Here is a 21,938-nt window from a genome sequence, read left to right as displayed (position 1 = left end):
CACTCCCAATGTCTGTTTCTCGGTCTGCGGGTCCCACCACCCTATGAACCCCATAAGCCAAGGGCTGGCCATATAGCCAACACTCTATGTGTCTGTTGAAAGGATGAGTGGAATACATTTTTAATACCTTTATGCTGAGCCCTATTTCTTTTTCTGTAACTGAGAATAATACTATCTATTGTACGGGGCTATGATAGCAGTGACCTGAGATTAGGGCTGTGTAAATGTCAGGCCAGGGTAAGAGTGCAGTAAATAGCAGCCTTTGTTAGTCTCATGCCCTGAAAGTGCTCTGTGCACTCAACCCTGTGGTCAGCTCTGCTGAGGGAGATGCAGAAAATGAGACAAAGCACACAAAGCTTTGTTGATGCTCGACAAGTGTCCATCAACATCAGCAGTATCGCCATTGTTATTTCTAGTGTTATGATCGTGATTGAAAAAGTAGAGTTTTGGAACCCAGTGAGTCAGCAACCTGAAAAGGATGGCACAAAAGAAAAAGCTAGAAACAACAAAAGGAGGTAACTGTTCCCCTTCTGACGTGCTTGACTAAAGAACCCCAAAGGAAAATACCAACTCCTCAGAGTGAATGCTATGATGTCATCAGATAGCAGTGAGCAAGCAGATCTTATTTTACCTCCATCTCCAACATCAAGAAGAAAAGGGTGCAGCGTATAAACAGCAAAGAGGGAATTCAGCTAAAATAGGCGAGGACACGGAGATGGTAAGGAAGCTCCAAGGCCCTTCAAAGGGTGATCCAGTTAGGGTTCTGTGAGGAGATGAAGCATGTCCTTGCTATTGGAGGAACTTTGGATCTGATCAAGTCGTATCTGATGCACCCAGACAAAGGGGGAGCTGTCATGAGCGGAAACCTGGATGCAAGAGAATGATCTGAATTTCTAAGAGGTAGATTCTAGAAACATAGCTCAGTGACCATAAAATTCTAGAACAGATTCCCAATTGCTGATCTGTGAGCCCCTCAGACAGAAGCCAGCCAGAGCACAGGAGGAACAAATCAGGCCCAGACAATCTGCTTCCTTTTCATTAGGGACCACTGGGCTCCTAGCAGAGGGGAATGCGACGATAAACCTGATATATCTTGATTTCGTTAAAATGCCCTGGTGAGATGTCCTTGTTCATCCATTTCACCCATGGCTCCCCACTGGTTGTGCCAGTGGGGCCATCCAGGAAACAAAACCTTGGTCCCTGTGATTGCAGGTTTTCCCAGGGGCTGGGGAAGACTCTTGGGGACATCTGGGCTGCATTTGCATCACTGCCCTATTTACCAACTGTATTAGTTATGCCTGCCTCTTTCCCCCAGTGGAACAAGACTCCTTGATGCCTGAAAGCACATCTTGCTCAATGTGGGCCTGGGCCCAGGATCCTACACGATGACCTGCATGGTCAGAGCCAGGATTGTGAACCAGATTAGCTCTCAGAGGAACCACAGTTCATATGCACTGGGGATAAGGAACAGGAAAGAGAGAACATCTGGAAGGTGAGACAGGCAGTACCAAGAGTTTAACCCAGCTGATATTTATAAAATGTATCTAATAATAATAATGGCTAATATTTATTGAGTGTGTACCATGAGCCAAGCACTATTCTAAATGCCTCATATAGTATTAACTCATTTAATACTATCATCATCCCCCTGTTACTGACGAGACTCTGAAATTCAGGGGATGTGTGTGCATTGCTCAGGATCACACAGCTGTCAGTGACAGAGGCTGAGGATCCCAGCTTTAGGATTTTGAGGGGAGGTGCTAGAGCACATGGAGGGGACGATGGCAACAAACAAGTGACACAGGTCCTTCATTTGCTAACAGGAAGCCTGACAACCTTCCACGGTGGCAACCACACCCAGCCCCCAGCTATCACAGCCCTCCAACTCTCTTCCTCCCCCTGGTGCCTCCTGAGGGTCCCACGTCCCAGACAGGGAGTCCTCCAGCCTCGACTGGTGCCGGTCCTCCATGACACCGCCAGAGGACAGAAGAACAGTCCTTGGAAAAATGAATGGCCAACATTCATTTCAGATTGCCAACACTGCACTCAAATGGTGGCAGGAAGGAGAGCACAGACAGTGGGCATGTCTCTTCGGTTCCTTATTTCTTGGTTCCTTCTGTGAGAGTCATGGGGACAACTGTGGGCCCTAAAGGAATCAGGGGATGAGGAAACCACAGTCCCAGCTAAAGCCTAACGTATCACTAGCTTTACAGAGAAGCCTGTTTCAAGCATGCAGCCCTCAGAGAAGCCCCCACAGCCTGCTGCCCCGGCAGCCACCTCCCCTAAGCCCTAGGCTGGATTCATCCTAGTGAGCAGAGGTTCCAAGTACAATGCCTCCAAAGCTACACAGCATGTCAGGAAATGGATTCAAGGTAATCCCTTTGCTCCCCACTGTCTGTCCTCAGTGGTGTCACAAAAGAACTTGAATTTTGGGGTCTGTCAGATCTGGATTCAAATCCTGATTCTGTACCAGATTGGTGCGTGACCTTGAGAAAATCATGACTCTCCCATGAATGTGGTTCTCTCAATTATACCTGCCTTCTAAGAGCTTCATAAGGATTAAATGTGATCACTTGCAAAAGCCCCTAAGAGACTGAAAGAAAAAAAGGAAAATAGGAAAGAAAAGGAAAGGAAAGGGATCATGTGCTTGGCACATGGTAGCCACAAAGAGGAAGTGTTCTTCCTTGTGGAAGAAGGAGTTGAGAAATGTATCTCGGGGCAGAGATGCTGCCTTGTCCCTGAGAGAGGTGGAAAGGACACAGGCAGGAGTGAGCAAAAAGCGGAAACTTCATCACTTCCGTCCCCACCATCAACCCTGCCCAAGGCCCTTCCTAACTCATTGGAAATCTCACCTTGGAGGCTCTTGGCAATGCCTCCCCCACCAGGAGAGGCTAGTTTACAAGATAGACCTATAGCCTTAGGTGTGTCTGATTTAATTTAATGTCCGCTGTGACAACTGCTCATTCGGACAGCTCATTTCTGCTCCTGCCTCCTCTTAGAGGCAGCCCTTGCTCACCTCCATTTGGCTAACAAAAATGGAAGAAGGAAATGGTAGGCGATTTACAGTAAATTATTGAATTAGAACCAGGACAGGGGCGGCTTCTGCCACTGTCTAATGGGCCAATCCTGGTATGGCTCAAGGCAGGGCTGGGATTATTTAATCTGCAGAATCCATTAGGGCTGTCAACAGGGCAGGACAGTAAATATTGTGGAAAGCGGTTAAGCTCTGCTGCAGTGCTAGGTACAGGGAGGAGGCAGCTGGGGGAATGGGTAGGGGAGGAATGAGACCTGGGGATTCAGTCAAGTCCCTCACTATGTGATCCCCTACCCCCTCATTAGTTCTCCTTCCTAGAATTTATCACAATTGTAATTAAACAACTGAAATTCATAGCTTAAAGTTTTCTCCCTTAAGGATCCTGGGGGCAGGGACCAGAGGTCTGTCCTGCCCCCTGCTGTATCCCCCACCCCCCTCCTGACAGGTGCCGGGTGCAAAGTGATCAGATCGATCAGATTGATGAACTCTTATTGACTGGCTGGGTGGGTTCTTACCGAAGGAACCCCAGCCTCCTCGCTGGTAAATGAGAAACAGGTGCCTATGCTGCCACATTTTGAGTACTTGTTGAGAGGGTTGTGGGAGGGCCTTTTCCAACCATACACACTGCAGGGAAAGGGCTCAGCATCCTAACACCCACTGAGACAAAGCCACCCATCCCTCCTGAGTTTCTTTTTATTTTTTTTTAAGATTTTATTTACTTATTTGAGAGAGAGAGAATGAGAGAGAGAGAGAGCATGAGAGAGGGGAGGGTCAGAGGGAGAAGCAGACTCCTCGCTGAGCAGGAAGCCCAATGCGGGACTCGATCCCAGGACCCTGGGATCATAACCTGAGCCCAAGGCAGTTGCTTAACCAACTGAGCCACCCAGGAGCCCCCCTCCTGAGTTTCTGTAGTCCTTACTGTCTGATCATACCTGGCTGGGCAGGCTCCCTCCCCACCCCTAGCTCTGTGCTCTACTAGGCAGGTTCTCCCACACAGACAGACAAGAGGCAGTTGCATGACAACGGCAAAAACTGCAAAAACTGCAAAAAAAAAAAAAAAAGGCAAGGAGGTGCTAAGGGAGGTCCAGAGGGCTTCTCAGCAGTACTAGGTGAGAATGGAAGGTGGGAAGAAGGGGTCACGGCAAGTTTCTCAGGCCATGACCTCAAAACTGACCCTTGCAAGAGGAGTTTGGAGACAGAGGAAAGGGGAAGGTGTGGAGGGAAGAGCGTGGGGACAGAGGGAAGAGCATAGGAAAATTAAGGAACTGCAAGTGTTTCTAGAAGGCTACAGTGAGCACTCCAGGCTGGGGCTGGAGTTTAGAGGAAACCATCCCAGTGGCGTGGGAATGCAGAAAAAGGAGTGGCCACTTTCAGCCAGGGAAGTAGGGCAGACTTAGAGGAGGTGACATCTGAACTGGGTCCTAAATGCAGGGTAGGATTTTGCCAAGTGAAGATGGGGCAAGGACATTCAGTGCCAGGAGAGCAATGTGAACAGTGGCAAAAAGACCAGAAAATAAAGCAAGGATTCAGAGACCCAGATCTCTCCCAGGGGGCTAGAAGGAAGGTGCCTCTGTGGTCCTGCATATGAAAGGAACGGATTCTCTGGACTCTATTCTGGGGATGATAGGGAGCCATTGAAGGTTGTTTGAGTAGGGGACTGAAACGATCAGAGTGGGATTTCAGCTCCCATGGTGACCAGTAAGTGGATGGACTCCAGGGAGTGAGGCCAGCAGCAGGGGTCCATTTAAGAGATAGATGCAACTCCCAAGGGGGACCACAAAAGCCCTGAGGTTAGAGCCATGGGGACTTGGGGGTAGAAAGGAGGGTGGCTGCAATGCGCTTTGGGAGGTAACGACAATGAGCTTCCCTCCTTGCTCCGACCCGAGGCCCTCTTGATCTGTGGGAGGGTGACAATATTCATCGAGACATTTCAGTATTGCTAGCTGGGGTGGTCAGCAACCTGAGCAATCGGATACTTTAAGAACCCTCATTCCCAGGGGAGGCTCAAGAAACTAAGCAAGCTGTCACCTAGCCCTACCGAATGGACTGAGCCTCATGAAATATACAGAGTGACTCTCTAGAGGAAGCCTGAGTGACCCTTTACAGCTGTCAGGCAACAGAGTCCAGCAAGTGGGTGGAATAGACTCAGGGCTCCCAGAGCTGGGTTTGCCCTTTGGGCTCTGAACACCGTGGCTGGGCAGCCCAAAAGGACCATGCATCAGGTAGGGACCACCCAGACCTGAGCCCTGCTCCTCAATTTCAGAGCCAGAACAGTTTCAACAAAGCACAGGAAAGGCCCCAAGCCTCCCCCTGATTAACTGGATACATGTACCTTCTAGGCTTTGCCTGAAAGGTAACAAGAATCCCACCTGCACAAATATGTCAGGGGTAAGACTCTAGCCTCCGGCCACAATCTAGGCAGCCTTCCTAGAGGAGCTCACATCATAACGCTAGAGTATTAGAATTAGTAGGAGGCCTTAGAGATTCTTGCCTTGTAATAATAACTATAATGATAATAATAATGATGAGTAGGAGAAAAGGAGACATATTTAGGGTGCTAACTATGTGTTAGGCAATGTGGTAAATGCTCTTGTTATCCCCATTTTTTAGATGAGGAAACTGAAGCACAGAGATTAACACGGGCAGATGGAGAGACACGTTCAGAGAGGGGAAGAGATCTGCTTGAGGTCACACGGCAGCTGAGGTGTATCTGGGACCTGCACCTCGGTCTCCTCACTGCCGTCAGCTTCCCAATGGGAAATCCAAAGAAGGCTTTGTGTGGTTAGAGCCCCAAGAGACCGACCCAGGCTCAGAGTGATTTACCCTGGGAAATCCATTGTTCTGGCAGTTCCCCATCTATAAAACTGGGATAGTTACTCATGCGCTTTCTCTTTTGCTGCGGCTATCAACACAGGGGAATGAGCAGTGGATAGAGAAATTGCAGGGATTCCTAGGCTAATCAGCTCAGTCTTAGAATGAGCCAGGCAGGTTGATACAGAGATGCCCAAGAGTCCCCAGAGGTCTGAGAGAAAGGAGCCAGAGTCTAGCTCTCGCTGCTGAGGCCCATGTGCCCTGGTCCCTGATCAGTATGACCGCCCATCCTCTAAAAGGCTCCAATTTGTCAAAGACAAGCCCCAGACAGCCTCTCCTGAAGAAGCATGTATAATAGTCCCAGAGGGAAGCCCAAATTCCTGGAGCCTGGAAAGCCATGCAGCCCCCCACCCTGTACCTCAGGGTGGGCCCGTCCTGACACCCCAGCTGCCCATCAGAGGAGTGCCCAGCCCTGAACCACACAAGGAAACAGAAGTTGCTGGCATATGGGAGCTGGCCCTAAGCTGCTGACTTTCTAAGGGTCAGAAATAAGCAACTGGCATCCCAGACCTCCAGGACCATCGGCGGAGTGTAGCCCCTGAGAGATGCTAGGCTGGACCTTCGGGCCACTCCCATCCAGACCTCTGTTGCTTAAGAATGCAGATTCAGAGTCAGTAACTAGCTGTGTGATCATGGGCATTAAGTGTCCTTATCTGTAAAGTGGGGTATATAAGAAGGATAACGGAAGTAATGGTTCCTTCCTTGTGGCACTACGGTGTGGATCAGTGAGATCACGTATGTGAAATACTTGGCACGCAGGAGTGCTCAATATAAGACTGTTTCTGTTTCTCTCCTGGTGAAGACAAGTACCTCAAAGTAGCAGGGCAGCCAGATGGAGGCCTTTCTACAGCCTCCTGAACTATATCCAGCTAGTCAACTTCTTTTTACTCTTTAACTTTTTGGTTATCCCTTCCTACTTTCTAGCTTTTCCTGCTGTGAATGTTAGCCAAATGCTCAAATGTTCTTTAGCTCTGATTTGCAAAAGCGAGAGCCCTCTCTCCCTGGGCCCAGATCCCAGGGTGCTAAAATTAACAATCAGTATACTTTAAGCTAATGACTTACTGGTCGTGACTGCCACGAAGAGACATAACTCTCAGATAAAAGCCATTAGAGAAAATTGAATAGCTCCAGCGTGGTGAAAATTTGGATACATCCTGTTTCATAAATCATGCTCAGAGGTTACACTGGGCAAGCTATTTCCCTCTCTGAGTCACGGTGAGGCCCCAGGTTGAGGGGGTCTATATCCCCTTGGGAAAGAAGACATAGGGGAGAGAAGCGTACAATCTGGGGCATTGAATGAGTCAAACATAAAAAAGCAGCCCATTCACAGAATGTTGTCTTATCAAGGCTCATTTATGTCACATGTCACAGTAGGTCACATGTCACAGTAGCATTCAAACAGTGCACTGCAAGGTGTCTAGTACAGAGTAGGAGCTCAATAGGTATTAGTCATTACCCGACAGGGGATTCCGTGGTTCTCCGAAAACACCTTGGCCTTCCATAATGTTATGCATTGGTCATGGCACCCCAACACATCCAGACCAAAATCCCCTCAATTGTCTTTTTCTATCTCCAGATTAATACCAATGTTTCAGGACTCAGTTCTAATCCCACCTCATCTGAGAGGCCTTCTCCAACCACTCTAACCTAGAGTAATTTCTCCCTCCCAAAATTCCCTAAGAATCAATAAAAGTGGGAGGTCTTGAACAGTTTTAAATTATCTTGTAATAGTATGTATGCTTTCTCCAAGTCCCTCTTTCTTCCCCTGCCTGTTGAGTGATGCCAGAACAACTGGGAAACCACAAGATGGCAAGGCCAAAAGATGGAAGAAGATGAGACCTGAACACAGTTTGGAGGAGAGCCACCCAACTCACGTCAGTCCGGCTGGGGGAGCGGGGCTGGGGGGGGTGAGTGAGAAACACACACGATGTGCTAAGCCACTGATATTTGGGGGTTGTTTGTTACAGCAACTAATCTGAAATAACCTACTTACGAAAACTAAAGTAAATGCTATGCTGAAGGCATTTGTAAGTGTGCTAGACACAGAAGTCTCTCAGTAAATAGAAGCTCCTCTCCCTTCTTCCTCAGCCTTGGAAGAGATGGTGGGATACTGTGTTTGTCTACTGACAATTAGCCCTCTGGACCCCGACTCTAGTGCATGCACAATACAGCCAGAGTCCAGAAGTTGATGAGGTGAGAGTAGGATGGAATAAATGCCTACAAACATTTAAAGTCCCATCAATTCTGAGACTAAGATTCTGTTTCTCAGACACTGCCTTCTCTGCTCATATGGACCCATTCACAACCATAGCTAAATTTTATTATACTCAGGTGGTTCTCAGATGCGGTTTTTTTCATATTTTAACATCTGAAATTGGGATGCATGTTTCCGTCAAGGGCATCTTGGCATTGTGTTGCAGTTTAATTGAAAGCATATTTTCTCTTTTATGAAGTAGCAAGGCATCTTACAATCTATGGCATCTTAAATTCAATGAAATACAGTATTGGGCACTTAACTATGTGCCAAGCACTCTTCTAAGTGCTTCACAGAAATAAATTCATTTATATCTCAAAAAATCCAAAATAACCAGTACTACTATTATCCCCACTTTAAAGATGTGGAAATGAAGACCCAGGAAGACTCAATAATTTGCCAAGGCACACAGCTAGTAAGTTGAGTGAAGATAAAAACAACACCCTCTCTTTAAGGAGCTTCATACCATGCCACTATTTTTTAGCCCCTGCTTTTTAGGTGACAAGAGAGTCCCCTTCTTACAGAGAAAGCTCACACATGAATTTTATGTTTGGCAATATGGCAGACCACATATCTAAAATACTTCTCCATAAGAATTTGGAAGGACTGATAAAGATGTTCTTGATGTTTTTAAAATGCATCACTGAGCTGGCAAAAAGATAAGAAATCTGGAGAGGCCAGGAGGAAAGCAAAAGCAGGAACCAGGGATAATAAGCAAGAATTGAAGGGAACATCTGCCCTAAGAACATCTGCTACTGTATTCCTTAAGCTTCTGTGTCACATGTGTATGAGGTAGGGGAAACTAGGCACAAAGCCTAGGGACTAGGGAAAGAATCAAACAGGGGTCCAAAAGACCAGAAGCTCAATGTTAAGGGTAAATGAGAAATAATCTTCCACACAAAAGATGCAAGAAAAGTGTCCCAAATTTGGCACTGAGTAAAGGGAAGTAAAATCTCTCCCAAGAATTAATGACTACAATATGGCCTTCACATAGGTTTGTGGCCTGAATTCACACTATCTGGGTGGGGGCAGAGTGGGTAGAGGGGGGAATCAATTAGAGAATTAAGTTTCAAGAAATAAAAGAGAGTCTTGGAAATATTTTCAAGGAACAAAGGCTATAAAATATGACCAAGCAGATTTGAAAAAGGACCAGATTTGAGATGGAACTTCTATAAATTAAAAATGTAATAATTAAAATGAAAAAGTCATTGGACAGATTAATCACAGCTAAGGAATGAATTAGTGTACTGAAAGGACAAAAGAAATGATCCAAAATGCAGCCCAGAAAGACTAAGGGAGAGAAAACGTGAGTGAAATAAACCTAAGGAATAAAGAGTAAAGTAGTCTACCAAATATTTAATCAGATTTCCAAAGGGAAATAAGAAAAAGAACAGAGGAAAAAGTGATATTCAAAGAAACAGTGGCTGAATTTTTTCCCAGAAATTCTGAAAGCCAAAACAACCTTCAAATCCAGGAATGCCAACGAATTTCAAGCAGGAAAAATACAAAATAAATACACACCCTAGAAAACTCATAAGACTAAAGAACACCAAAGACAGAGAAGATTTTGAAAACATCCAAAGGGGGCAAAAGAGAAAAAGAGAGACAGAGACACAGAGAGACAGAGAGAACTAGATCAACAGGTGACCACTTAAGGAGCAACAATGAAAGTTAGCAGACAATGAGAAAATATCTGATTACAGGAAATAATTGTCCTAAAATTCTATACCCGTAGAAACTCTCTTTCAAGAGTAAGGTTGAAATAAAGACATTTCCAAACAGTTAAAAATCCCACAAAGGAAATTCTAAAGGATTTTGGGCAGAAAGAATATAATGCCAGATGGAAGATTTGAGATACAAGAAAGAATGATGAGCAAACTTACTTGTAACTATTTGAGTAAATCCAAACAAACCTTAACTATATGTGAAATAATTCTTCCTCACTTGTGGGGTAAGGGAAATAAAGATAAATCTAATTTACTGTATGCAAATTCAAAAGGGGATGACTAAAGTAAGTCAAAGTGTTCTGAGTTTCTTTTATTTGAGGAGGAGGAAAATAGAGATGTAAATTAACTTTAGCCTTATTAGGTTATGATTAATGCTGCAATATCTAGGGTTACCTTATTAGGGTATGATAAATGCGATAATATCTATGTATAAACTAAAAGAATGTACATAAAAATAAAAATAAATATTACCATTCAAATAAGTTAAGAGTGGAAAAATGTGTAATAAAAAAAGCAATCAAAAAGAAGAAAAAAGTTTGGGGGGGCAAGTATTGATGAATAATAGTAATCACAGTAAGGGGGAGATGAATTAAACTAGCCAATTATAAGCAAAGATTATAAAGTGTACATTACACTCACACACATGCACACACATAGAGAAAAAAGAGAGAGAAGTAGAGGAACAAAAGAAAGTATGCCATGTTCTGGCAACAATACCCTTAAAACAAAAAGACCCAAAACAACTTAAAGTTAAATGCTCCAAAAGATATCCACAGAAATATTTACCTAAAGACATCTGGTGCTAATGTATTCATACAATACAAAACAAACTTCAAGACAATAACCATTACGGAAAAGAAGAAATTTGTTACATGAAAATAAAAAGATTAACCCAGCAAGAAAATATAATAATGAGGATGTACATAACAACAACAATAATCTTAAAATATACAAAGCAAAAACTGACAAAATTTCAAGGAGAAATGAACAAGTCCAGAATCACAGATGGAGAGTCCAACACAATTTTGCCACTAATTGATAGCTCAAGCAGAAAAATTATCAGTGAGGATATAGGACATTTGAATGACACAAGTTAGATTTAGTGTTTATAAATAGAACACTGCATTCAACTTATCAAGAATACACATTCTTTTCAAAGATTCATGAATCGTTCTTTTTTTTTTTAAAGACTAGTGACTAGATCATAAGCAAGCCTCCACAAATTTCAAATGATTGGTATCCTATAGATTGCAATCTCTACCCCAATATAAATATCCCCATAATTTTGATATTTTAAACATATAATCAGAGGTCAAAGAAGAAATTATAACAGAAATTAGAAAACAAACCCAAATTATTATGAAAATACATATATAAAAATCATATGGTATACAGACAAATAAAATTAAAAGCAAAAATTACAGCTTTAATTTAGAAAATAAGAAAATATAAAAATTAAAAGATTTTTAACTTCTAAAATAAGACATTTTATTTTTTTAAATATTTATTCATTTGAGAGAGAAAGAGCGCATGCACATGCAGGTGGGGGGAGGGGCAGAGGGAGAGAATCTCAAGCAGATTCCCCACTGGGTGTGGAGCCCCACGCAGGGGTGATTTCATGACCCATGAGATCATAACCTGAGCCAAAACCAAGAGTTGGACACAACTGACTGAGCCATCCAGGCGCCCCAACATAAGACATGATAGAGAAGAGAATAATTCCAAAGAAACTAGCAGAAGAAAAATGGTTAAGATAGGGGCAAACATGAAGCAAAACACAATGAAGACACAAAACAAAAAGTAAACACAAATGAAAGGATCAATAGAGTTAAAGTTAGTTTTTTAAAACACAAATAAGATAGACAAAACTCTGGGAAGGTCAGAGGGAAGAAAGGTCAGGAGAAAAAAAAAGGAAACGCAAACAATATTAGCAATAAAAAGGAATTTATAACTACAGTGCAGCAAAGATAAAAGAATATTATGGATATTATATGGACAGGAATATTCTGCAATATCACTGAAATCATAAATAAGACAAATTTCTAGAGAAATACATAAGCCAAAATTGACTCAGGAAGAAATAGATCCATAACCATGAAATAAATTAATCTTCCCATAAGGAAAACACCAAGGACAGAGACATTCACAAATGACTTTCTATCATTAAAAAAAAAAAAAAACCTCACCCAAACTTTTCCAGAAAACAAGAAAAAAGAAAACACACCTCAATTCATTTTATGAGGCTGACATAATTTTCATACTGAAACTAAGCAAAAACACAAGAAAGGAAATTTATAGGCCAGTCTCATATATGAACATGGATGAAAATATACTAAACAAAATATCATCAAACAATCCAGCTGTATATGAAAATGCTAATACACCATGGTCAAGTTGGTTTAGCCTAATGTTTTAGCTGTTTTAACATTAGAAAATATATTAATGAAACCCACTACATTAATAGGCTAAAAAAGAAAAACCTTATGATCATCTTAATAGATTAAGAAAAACAACTTTATAAAATTCAACAGCTCTTTATAATAAAACCTTTTAGTAAACTAGAAATACAATAGACCTTCTCTAAACTGATTAAAGGGCATCTACCAAGAAAAAAATATACCAGGAATGACATACTTAATGACAACATGTTGAAAGCATTTCCTATGAGACCAAAAGCAAAATAAAAATGCCCAGTTCCCACTAACTTTTATTCATTATTGTACTAAATATCTCAGCTAGTTAGAAAGAAAGAAAATTTATAAGAATGGAAAGAAACAAAACTGTCATTATTTGCGATTGATATGATTTTCCACAGGCTGCCACATCTGCCTATGCTCAACAGCATACAGCCAAGGGAGTACGTGGAGGCTGCATTTGGCCTCTTCCTGTCTACCCAGTCACACACCTTACACAGAGCTGGGTCTACCAGACACAAACCTGTAGTCCACTAGGCAAGCCAAGTCTCCAGGGGTTCATGTCTGGACATATGATGTCATTCCCTAATTCTTATTAAAATGTAGCTTGAACTAGCAAGTCACTCTCGTTGTGAATATAAAAAACTCAAAAGTATCTACAAATAAACTATTTTAATTCATAAAATGGCTTAGGAAGTTGTCAGTAAATGAATATACAAAAGCCAAGTACAGTCCTAGACACTGGCACAAACGTAAAGTGAAATTTAGAAGAAAAAGCATTAACAAGCACAACAAAAATATGTAAGGTATATACAAATTAATCTTAAAACATGCAAGTTTCCTAATGAGAAAAAAATATTATTAAAATATATTAAAGAAGGCCAAAATAAATGAAGAGGTATTTCATATATATAGATAGGAAAATGTCAATTTACCATTAACTGATGTATAGATACAATGTAATCCCAATCAAATCCCCATAGGATTTTTTCCTACAGCTTCATGAGTTACATCTGAAATGTATAACCAAGATTATTCCTGAAAAAGAAAAATAATGTCTAAGGTCAAAAGCAAGACAAGGGTGTCCACTTTCAACACTTCCATTCAACATAGTACTAGAAGCCCTAGCTAGAGCAATTAGACAAGAAAAGGAAATAAAAGGAATCCAAACCAGAAAGGAAGAAGTAAAACTGCCTATGTTTGCAGATGACACAATGTTATATATAAAAAACTCTAAAGAATACACCAAAAAACTATTAGAACTTATAAATGAATTCAGTATAGTTTCAGGATTAAAAATCAACATACCAAAAAAAAGTTGCATTTCTATACACTAATAACAAACTAAAAAAGAAATAAAGAAAATAATCTCATTTACAATAACATCAAAAAGAATAAAATACTTAGGAATAAATTTAACCAAGGAGGTGAAAAATATGTACACTGACAACTATAAAACATTGATGAAAGACATTGAAGAAGACAAAAATAAATGGAAAGACATACCATGTTCATAGATGAGAATAATTAATATTGTTAAAGTGTCCACACTACACAAAGCTATTTACAGACCCAGTGTAATTCTTACTAAAATTCTAATGGCATTTTTTCACAGAAAGAGAAAACTATCCTAAAATTCATATGGCACCACAAAGGCTCCCAAGCAATCTTTTTTTTTTAGGATTTTATTTATTTGAGAGAGAGCGAGCCAGAGAGAGAGCACAAGTGGAGGGGAGTGGCAGAGGGAGAAGCAGACTCCCCGCTGAGCAGGAAGCCCGATGCGGGGCTCGATCCCAGGACCCTAGGATCATGACCTGAGCTGAAGGCAGACGCTTAACCGACTGAGCCACCCAGGTGCCCCACTCCCAAGCAATCTTAAGAAAGAATGAAACTGGAGGCTTTCTAATTTCAAACTATATTACAAAACTATACTAAGGAAAAAAGAATCTCTTCAATAAGCAGTGCTGGGAAAACTAGTCACATGCAAAAGAATGAAATTGGACCCCTATCTTATACTGTTTGCAAAAATTAATTCAAAATAGATTAAAGACTTAATTTTCAAACCTAAAACTGTAAAACTAGAAGAAAGCATAGGAGAAAAACTCCTTGAAATTGGTCTTGACAGTGACATGGTGGACACCTGGGGCTCAATGGGGCAATAACAAAGACTGTGATGGAGGGGAAGGGTCTTCCTCCTCCCTCACCCCGTTGCTCCTTTCTTTCTTCCTCCTCCTTTCCTTTCCGGCAAGGTCTCATCCACTTCCCCTATGGGCACTCTAATCCTACATAAAGGCATGACTTCCCAGCACCACAGGGAAATAGGGTGCAAGCCCACAAACTCTTTCCCCATCACCACTTGTGCAAAAACTGATTTGAAGGCATCTCTGGGTTTGAACAAAGGAAAGTGCCAGGATTTCAAGCATCTCTGGTTTTGCACTGGAGACCCTTCACTGCTAAGTATCAAGATGAAAAAAACTGGAAATTGATGGAAACCCTATTCAGAGTTGGAATGGGAAGATTTATAGTGACAGCACTACTTGCTTGAAACTGTTCTGAGATTGCTTTGTATGTGATTCCCCTGGATCCAGTCACTGAGTTTGGAAGTGAGCTGCACAAAGATGGAGGAAAACTCTTCTGCCCTTCTTGCAATGTGGTTCTGAATCATGTTCTCAAGGCTGCCATTAGTGACCACCTTAAGTCCAAAGCTCACACCAAGAGGAAGGCAGAATTTGAAGAGCAAAATGTGAGAATGAAGCAGAGGCCCCTAACTGCACCCCTTCGATGCAAAAGTACTGCACAAACAGAATGTCAGTGTTATCCAGGACTTTGTAAAAATATGCCTGAAGCCAACATCAGCACTTGAGAAGGCTGATCTCCCAGCAGTCCGTGTTTTCCTGTCTCCAAGTGAAGAACAGAGGCTACATACCTAAGTCAGACCACCTGAGGAGAGCATATCTGCCTGATGGATATGAGAATGAGAATCAACTCAACTCACAACACTGTTGATGAGGAGGTTGTGTTATTCACGTTATCAAGATAAACGTGGAGTATTAAATTTGTCAACAACAAAAGAAAATACAAGCAACAGAAGCAAAAAAAAAAAACCCCAAAAAACCCAAATGGGACTATATCAAGCTAAAAAAGCTTCTGCACAGCAAAAGAAACAGTCAACAGAATGAAAAGACAACCTGTAGAATGGGAAAAATATTTGCAAACCATACATCTGATATGGGGGTTAATATCTAAAATATATAAGGAGCTCCTACAACTCAATAACAAAAAAAATTTAAAAATCAGTTAAAAATGTAGAAAAGCTCAAATAGACATTTTTTTCAAAGAAGACATACAAATGACCAACACATACACGAAAGGTGCTCAACATCACTCATCATCAGGGAAATGCAAATCAAACTATAATGAGATATCACCTCACACCTGTCAGAATGGTTAGCATCAAAAAAGACAAGAGATAACAAATGCTGGTGAGGATGTGGAGAAAAGGGAGCCCTTGTGCAATGTTAGTGGAAGTGTAAATTGGTACAACCACTATGGAAAACAGTATGGATGTTCCTCAAAAAATTACAAATAGAACTACCTGAAGGAAATGAAATCAGTATCTCAAAGAGCTATCTGCTCCCCCACATTTCTTGCAGCATAATTCACAAGAGCCGAGACATGGAAATATCACATTATATATATAAATATAGATATATATAAATAATATATATATAGGACACTGTATATGTTATATATATGGGACACTGTGTATATTATATATATATATACACACACAAACACACACACATACACACACACACACACACACACACGTGGTGGAATATTATTTAACCACAAAAAAGGAAATCCTACCTTTTGCAACATCATGGATGAACCCCAAGAGCATTATGCTAAGCGAAATAAATAAGGCAGAGAAAGAGAAATACTATATGACCTCACTTATATGTAGAATCTAAAAAAGCTGAATTCATAGAAACAGAGAGTAGAATGGTGGTTGCCAGGGCTGGGGGTTGAGGGAAATGAGGAGATATTGGTTAAAAGGCACAGATTTTCAGATGAATGAGTTCTAGGGATCGAGCATACAACACAGGGGGTGACTATAATTAACAATACTATATTGTATATTTGAAAGTTGCTGAGAGTAGATCTTCAATATTTTCACCACATTTACAAAAAAAGGCAACTGTGAGGTGATGGATGTGTTAACTCACCTTATTGTGCTAAGCATTTCACAACAAATACATATATCAAATCATCACATTGTATACCTGAAACTTATACAATATGACACGTCAATTATATCTTAATAAAGCTGGGGGAAAAGACAAAAACAAGAAGACTAGGGCTTGACCACAGTCGCACCACCCTGATAACATAGTCTGTGATAGGAAGCGGAGGGCTTGCTTTCTGCCTGGCCAGCCTATGCTTATCCGGACACAGCCGCTCAGCACTGTACCAGTATGTGGGGGCTCATGCTCTTATCCTGATACTTCTGCCATCTGATAAAAAAAAAACCCACAGCATACAGTCTTTAGGACCCCTTGCCAAACCCATCCCATACAGTCTTTAGGACCCCTTGCCAAACCCATCCCATACAGTCTTTAGGACCCCTTGCCAAACCCATCCCATACAGTCTTTAGGACCCCTTGCCAAACCCATCCCATACAGTCTTTAGGACCCCTTGCCAAACCCATCCCATACAGTCTTTAGGACCCCTTGCCAAACCCATCCCATACAGTCTTTAGGACCCCTTGCCAAACCCATCCCATACAGTCTTTAGGACCCCTTGCCAAACCCAAAAGGTAGTGCGCGCACACACACACACACACACACACACACATACACACAAACCAAAAAACAAAAAAATAGACCAGCGGTCAAGAAACCAACAGCCCCTCTCAGCTCTGCCAGTAACCAACCTTGTGAACTTTGTCAGGTTACTAACCTCTCTGGGCCTCTTTTCTCATATGCAAACTGGAGATAATAATATATCTTTGATTACCTGGCACAGTTGTTGTAAAGACTGAAGTACAATAATGGAGTGGACACCTGCTTTGTATCTCTATATGAGGTCATAAAAGTAAGAGGGATTTTATTAGGCAATATAATCTATGGAATAAGAGTCTCTTAAAAGACCAAAGGAATGAATCTAGAACAGTGGGATTTCAGGCAACGTGAAAAATGAGCTCTGGACCAAGATAGAAATCTAGAAGTTGGGGCCTAACCAAAAATCTCTGTTAACACAACGTAAGCAAGAAACCTGGAACGTTATGGGAGGACAGGAACTCAAGAATTATCTTTTCTGGTGGCGCCTGGGTGGCTCAGTCGTTAAGGTCTGCCTTTGGCTCAGGTCGTGATCCCAGGGTCCTGGGATCGAGCCCCGCATCGGGCTCCCTGCTCCGCGGGAAGCCTGCTTCTCCCTTTCCCACTCCCCCTGCTTGTGTTCCCTCTCTCATTTCTCTGTCAAATAAATAAATAAAATCTTAAAAAAAAAAAAAAAAGAATTGTCTTTTCCAATCCTGAAGCTTCTGCAAAAGGAAACCAAGGCCCAGAGAAGGTAAATGACTTATCCAAATCACAGAGCAAATTTGTGGCTGAACCCACACTAGCACTCAAGTTCTTTCTTCCCTCTGTCTCAGGTTCCGTCCTGATACGGGTCCATGATGCTATGCTGGTCCATTCTGGCCCACGATGCCCCCTTGGAGAGAGAGTGTAATGACCCGACACCTGAAGAAAATGCCACTGCCTTGCCCAGGGTACTCACTGAGGGATGCTGAACTTGGGGACACTTATTTTCCTGTGTCTAGTTCAGTTTGCTCATGAGTCTAAGTCACTCTCCTCCGTGTGGAAATCCTTCTGCCAAGTCCACAGCACAAGACAAACAACGTGTTGACCAAGAGATTAAGAACCAATTATGAATCCAGTACTGACACAGACCACAGGGCCTGGGTTGGCAGGTGCTACAGCCTAAATCCCTGTGACTCTTCAGAAAACTGTCTCCAGTTCAGCCCTCCCCACTAGGATCCTGAGTGTGGGGATGGAGGTGTGTCAAAGGACAATTGCATCTGTAATCCTGCCTTTAAGTCACAGACTTCTGCACGCTGTGGGGAGAGGTTATGTTCTTAAAGAAGTGGCCTCTAGCTGATTGGGACAACAGAAGAGCAAATAAGTGGGTCTAGTGAAGTCTCTGGAGGCCGAGCCTCAGGCCAGACCAAGCCCTGGAATTATGCCCCAAATATGCATCCCAGGTTTCTCTGTGGGGGCTACTAAATCCCCTGTGAAATGCTCTTTATCTCCAGCTTGGCAGGGACTTTGTCTCTTGCAATGGCCTCAGGCACAGGACACCCCGGTCCATCACACACCTGTTCCTTCACCCTCTCAGCCGTCACCTTCATAGTAGTCACCCCTTTACTCACTCACACCCATGGTCCCCAGTGAGCCTTTGCCAAGGGCTCTGAGTACAACTGAGGTAGAAATGGTCACAGACCAGGCCACATGAGTGCACAAGGGATCCAGAGCCAGGCTCTACTCCCATCAGCAGGCAGCTCTTCCTGAACCCACCTCTGGCCCACCCTGAGACCCTTCTGACACCTTCTTGGTCTGGGGCAAGAGGGGTGACAGTATAGGCACAGGGTAGGGCAGAGCATCTGCTCTGTATCAGGCCCCAGCTAAATGATAAAGAAGTAAATGAATAAAAAAATTTTCTTAGAATTTCCTCTTCCATTGAAAGAAACATTTAAATGTATAATTCAATCTAGTAATTCCTCCAACAGGAGTTCAAATAAGATGCTTGACCTTTCTCTTGCCACATGTGCTCTATATGGTCTTGAATATTTTACGCCCCTTCTGGGCTTCTAATTGCCCCATCTGGAAAAGGAGAGGGGTGGATTAGATGAACTTCCACTCTGAAACTTATGTTTCTACAATCCAATGACCCCTTCCCCAGAAGCTTCTATAAGAGTCATCATGGCCAGAGGCCAGACCCAAACCCTTCTCCAGATTGCTCTGCCCAGAACTCAGGTTGCTCTGTGTTCTTTGCTCAAAGGTGAGTTACAGGAGATATCTGGCATTTGTCCCAGAGACAGCCGCTCACATCACCTGCTGCTACTGTTGGCCATTAGAGTCCCCACATCATTGCTTCCCTGCCCACTCTGCACTGGGCCACCCCAACAGTCTCTCCAATCTCAGGACCCTATGGGTCATAAGACTAAGAAGGCTTGCACGAGGCAATTGTTTTCTCGTTGGCCTCCAGCCTCCAGCCTACCCCCGTCATTCCAGTGTTAGTTTCAACCGCTTAAAACACAGCTCTCGTAACATCCCCTTAGAAACCAGTTACATCTCCCCAGTATCTCTTAACTCAAGTCTGAACTACTTAGCCTGGTGCTCAGGACTCCCCAGACCCTGTGTCCAGCCCACCCCACCTCTTTTGGTATTACCACCCTTTACTCCCCACTATGTCCTTTATGTTCAAGCTTCTAGGCATGTTCCCTGCTATTCTTCAGAACTGATTTGCTGTCCCCACCCATCAAGATACAACATAAATGTGGCCTCCTCCTGGAAGTGTACTCACACTCCTTGCCAAACCATATGGCACCCAAAATACTGAAGCGCTGACACGATTCATTCTGGGTTTGCCAGGGCCTGCCTGGTTTTCTAACTGACTAGTGATCTCCCATGGATGCATCTAGCACCCCCTGCTGGGGCCCAAGTCCCGGAAGAATATGCCCCTAGCAACCAGAATCTAACATAATGCTCTACGCGTAGCAGGTAAAGACTTGCTAAAGACCAGTAGAGATTTGTAAAGACTTCCCTTGAAGATAGCTGGACAGAGGATAAAGGGACAAAGGAATGGATGAACAGTGACAAAAAGCCTCAGCGACCATGTCACATTGGTAGAAGAAAAACTGAAATGGATGGAGAAATAAATGGTAAGTGGACCTTGGGTATGACCACCACCATCTCTCACCTGCATTACTACAATAGGCTCCTAACCTGCCTTCCCGCCTACTCTCATCAAACTGCCATCACAGCCGCCAGGGTATGTCATTTCTCTGTTCAAAACCTTCCAATGTCCACCCATATCACCCAGATTAAAAGCCAAAGTTCTCCAAATAACCCACAAAGGCCTTCATGACCTCGCCCAAATTATTGCACTGACTTCAACTCTTTGACTTTCATTTCACTACAGGCCTATGGACCTTCATGCTCCTCCTCAAGCATATGTCGGGACTTTTGCCTTTCTTCTTCCATTTGACTGCTTTTCCCCCAAATATTCACACAGCTTGCCGTTTCACTTCCTCCTGGCCTCTGGTTAAATATCTGCTCATCAGAGAAAATCTCCTGACCCTATATAGATGTATAGACCCTCTCCCTCACTTGGGATTCACTTGCCTTTCTTGTATTTCTCCACAGCAGTGCTCAGCACCCTTTGCATGTGTCAACCTGCTTACTGTCCATCTTCCCACACCAGAAAGCAGATTTTTCAAGAGCATGTGTTTTGCTCACTGCTGTATCTCCAGTGCCTAGAATAATGCATGGCACAGAGTAGGTACTAGGTGGATAGTTGTTGACTGGATGAGTGAGGGATTGAGTGAGTGAGTCTGTAATTGAGATCCCTGGCACCTTCGCGCATTTTTCTAAGATGCTCTTATCTGATGTGGTTGCCATTGTCTTGTGTCTGCTCAGTTCCAGCCCTGTCTGATGTCACAACAGATGGACAGCACACATTCTCAGGGGTTCTTTATAAATGGCAAACTTAAGAGAACTGAAAGAGCATCTTCTGGAGGGGATGGGGCCAGGATCAGTCTACTGCCTGGTTCCTAAGGCCACATTTTAAAAAAATCCTGCTCTCCCTCCTCCTGCCAGCTTTCTGCAAATTCCACAGGGTTAAAAGCACAATTCTGGTAGAAAATGAAGAAAACAAAAGCATCCTCTTTTCCATGGTGGAGCTCTTAGGGAGCTATGTTTCTCTTTTCCCTTTGGACCTCAGCCCCAAGCACCTCTGCAGAGCCCAGCTACTATCTTCCATCTACCTGATCAAGGAGGCTAAATCCTAAGTTCTCATCACAACGAAAGAGGGGACAGGACACTAGAAGAGCAGAAAGTGAGATAAGAAGAGCAATCATCATGGCAGCTTCTGGTCTCACTTTCTTCCTGTTAACACCCTGCAATCACACCTGGCCCTCAAACAGCACAATGACATCTCCCCACCCCAATGGTCTGTTTGCCTGAGCTTCTGGGCTGTGAGAACCATGTGAAAGAAGGATGAAGAAGAGGGGGATGCAGGTAATTCACCAGCCTTGAGTCCTGCTATAAACCCAACATAAACTCTTATCTGTGGCTGGACAGGTAGGTGTTGAAGGAGGGGTGAAGGGAGTAAGTGACTTAAATGAAGACAAAATAGATCATTGAATGAGTGAGTGAGGAATGCAAGAGTCAGTGAGCCACAGTGACTGAATAGGCTGTCTGTCCCAGGGCTAAGGGCCTCATTGCAAGGATGGCTCCCTGGTCTTAGGAAGACATGCTCTCTGAATGCTCTTACAGACTTAAGCCTAGTACAATCTCGGGGGGCGGGGGAGAGGAGACTGTCAGCTCCTGATCGATGTGGTGTATCATGCAAA

The 21,938-nt window shown here is 43.0% G+C and overlaps 1 protein-coding gene and 1 pseudogene across 2 annotated transcripts in view; one reads left to right on the top strand and one right to left on the bottom strand.

Moving 5' to 3' along the window:
- The window catches only part of INSC (INSC spindle orientation adaptor protein), a 117,147-nt gene that overhangs the window by 87,895 nt on the left and 7,314 nt on the right, over positions 1–21,938 (bottom strand). Inside the window, exon 1 of one of the 2 annotated variants that reach the window (XM_027579771.1) lies at positions 13,236–13,284. The exons of the other annotated variant lie outside the window; for it this stretch is intronic. Within the exon in view, the coding sequence (XP_027435572.1) occupies positions 13,236–13,238 (3 nt within the window). The 5' untranslated portion in view covers positions 13,239–13,284. Of the gene's footprint in view, positions 1–13,235; positions 13,285–21,938 lie in introns of those variants that run through there. 2 annotated transcript variants of the gene reach the window in all.
- LOC113914492 lies at positions 14,810–15,306 on the top strand (annotated as a pseudogene).

This window comes from Zalophus californianus, chromosome 11 (assembly GCF_009762305.2).
Source record: "Zalophus californianus isolate mZalCal1 chromosome 11, mZalCal1.pri.v2, whole genome shotgun sequence".
Classification (NCBI taxonomy): domain Eukaryota; kingdom Metazoa; phylum Chordata; class Mammalia; order Carnivora; family Otariidae; genus Zalophus; species Zalophus californianus.
Note: the sequence above shows the minus strand (reverse complement) of the source record. Positions and strands in the feature narration are given on the sequence as shown.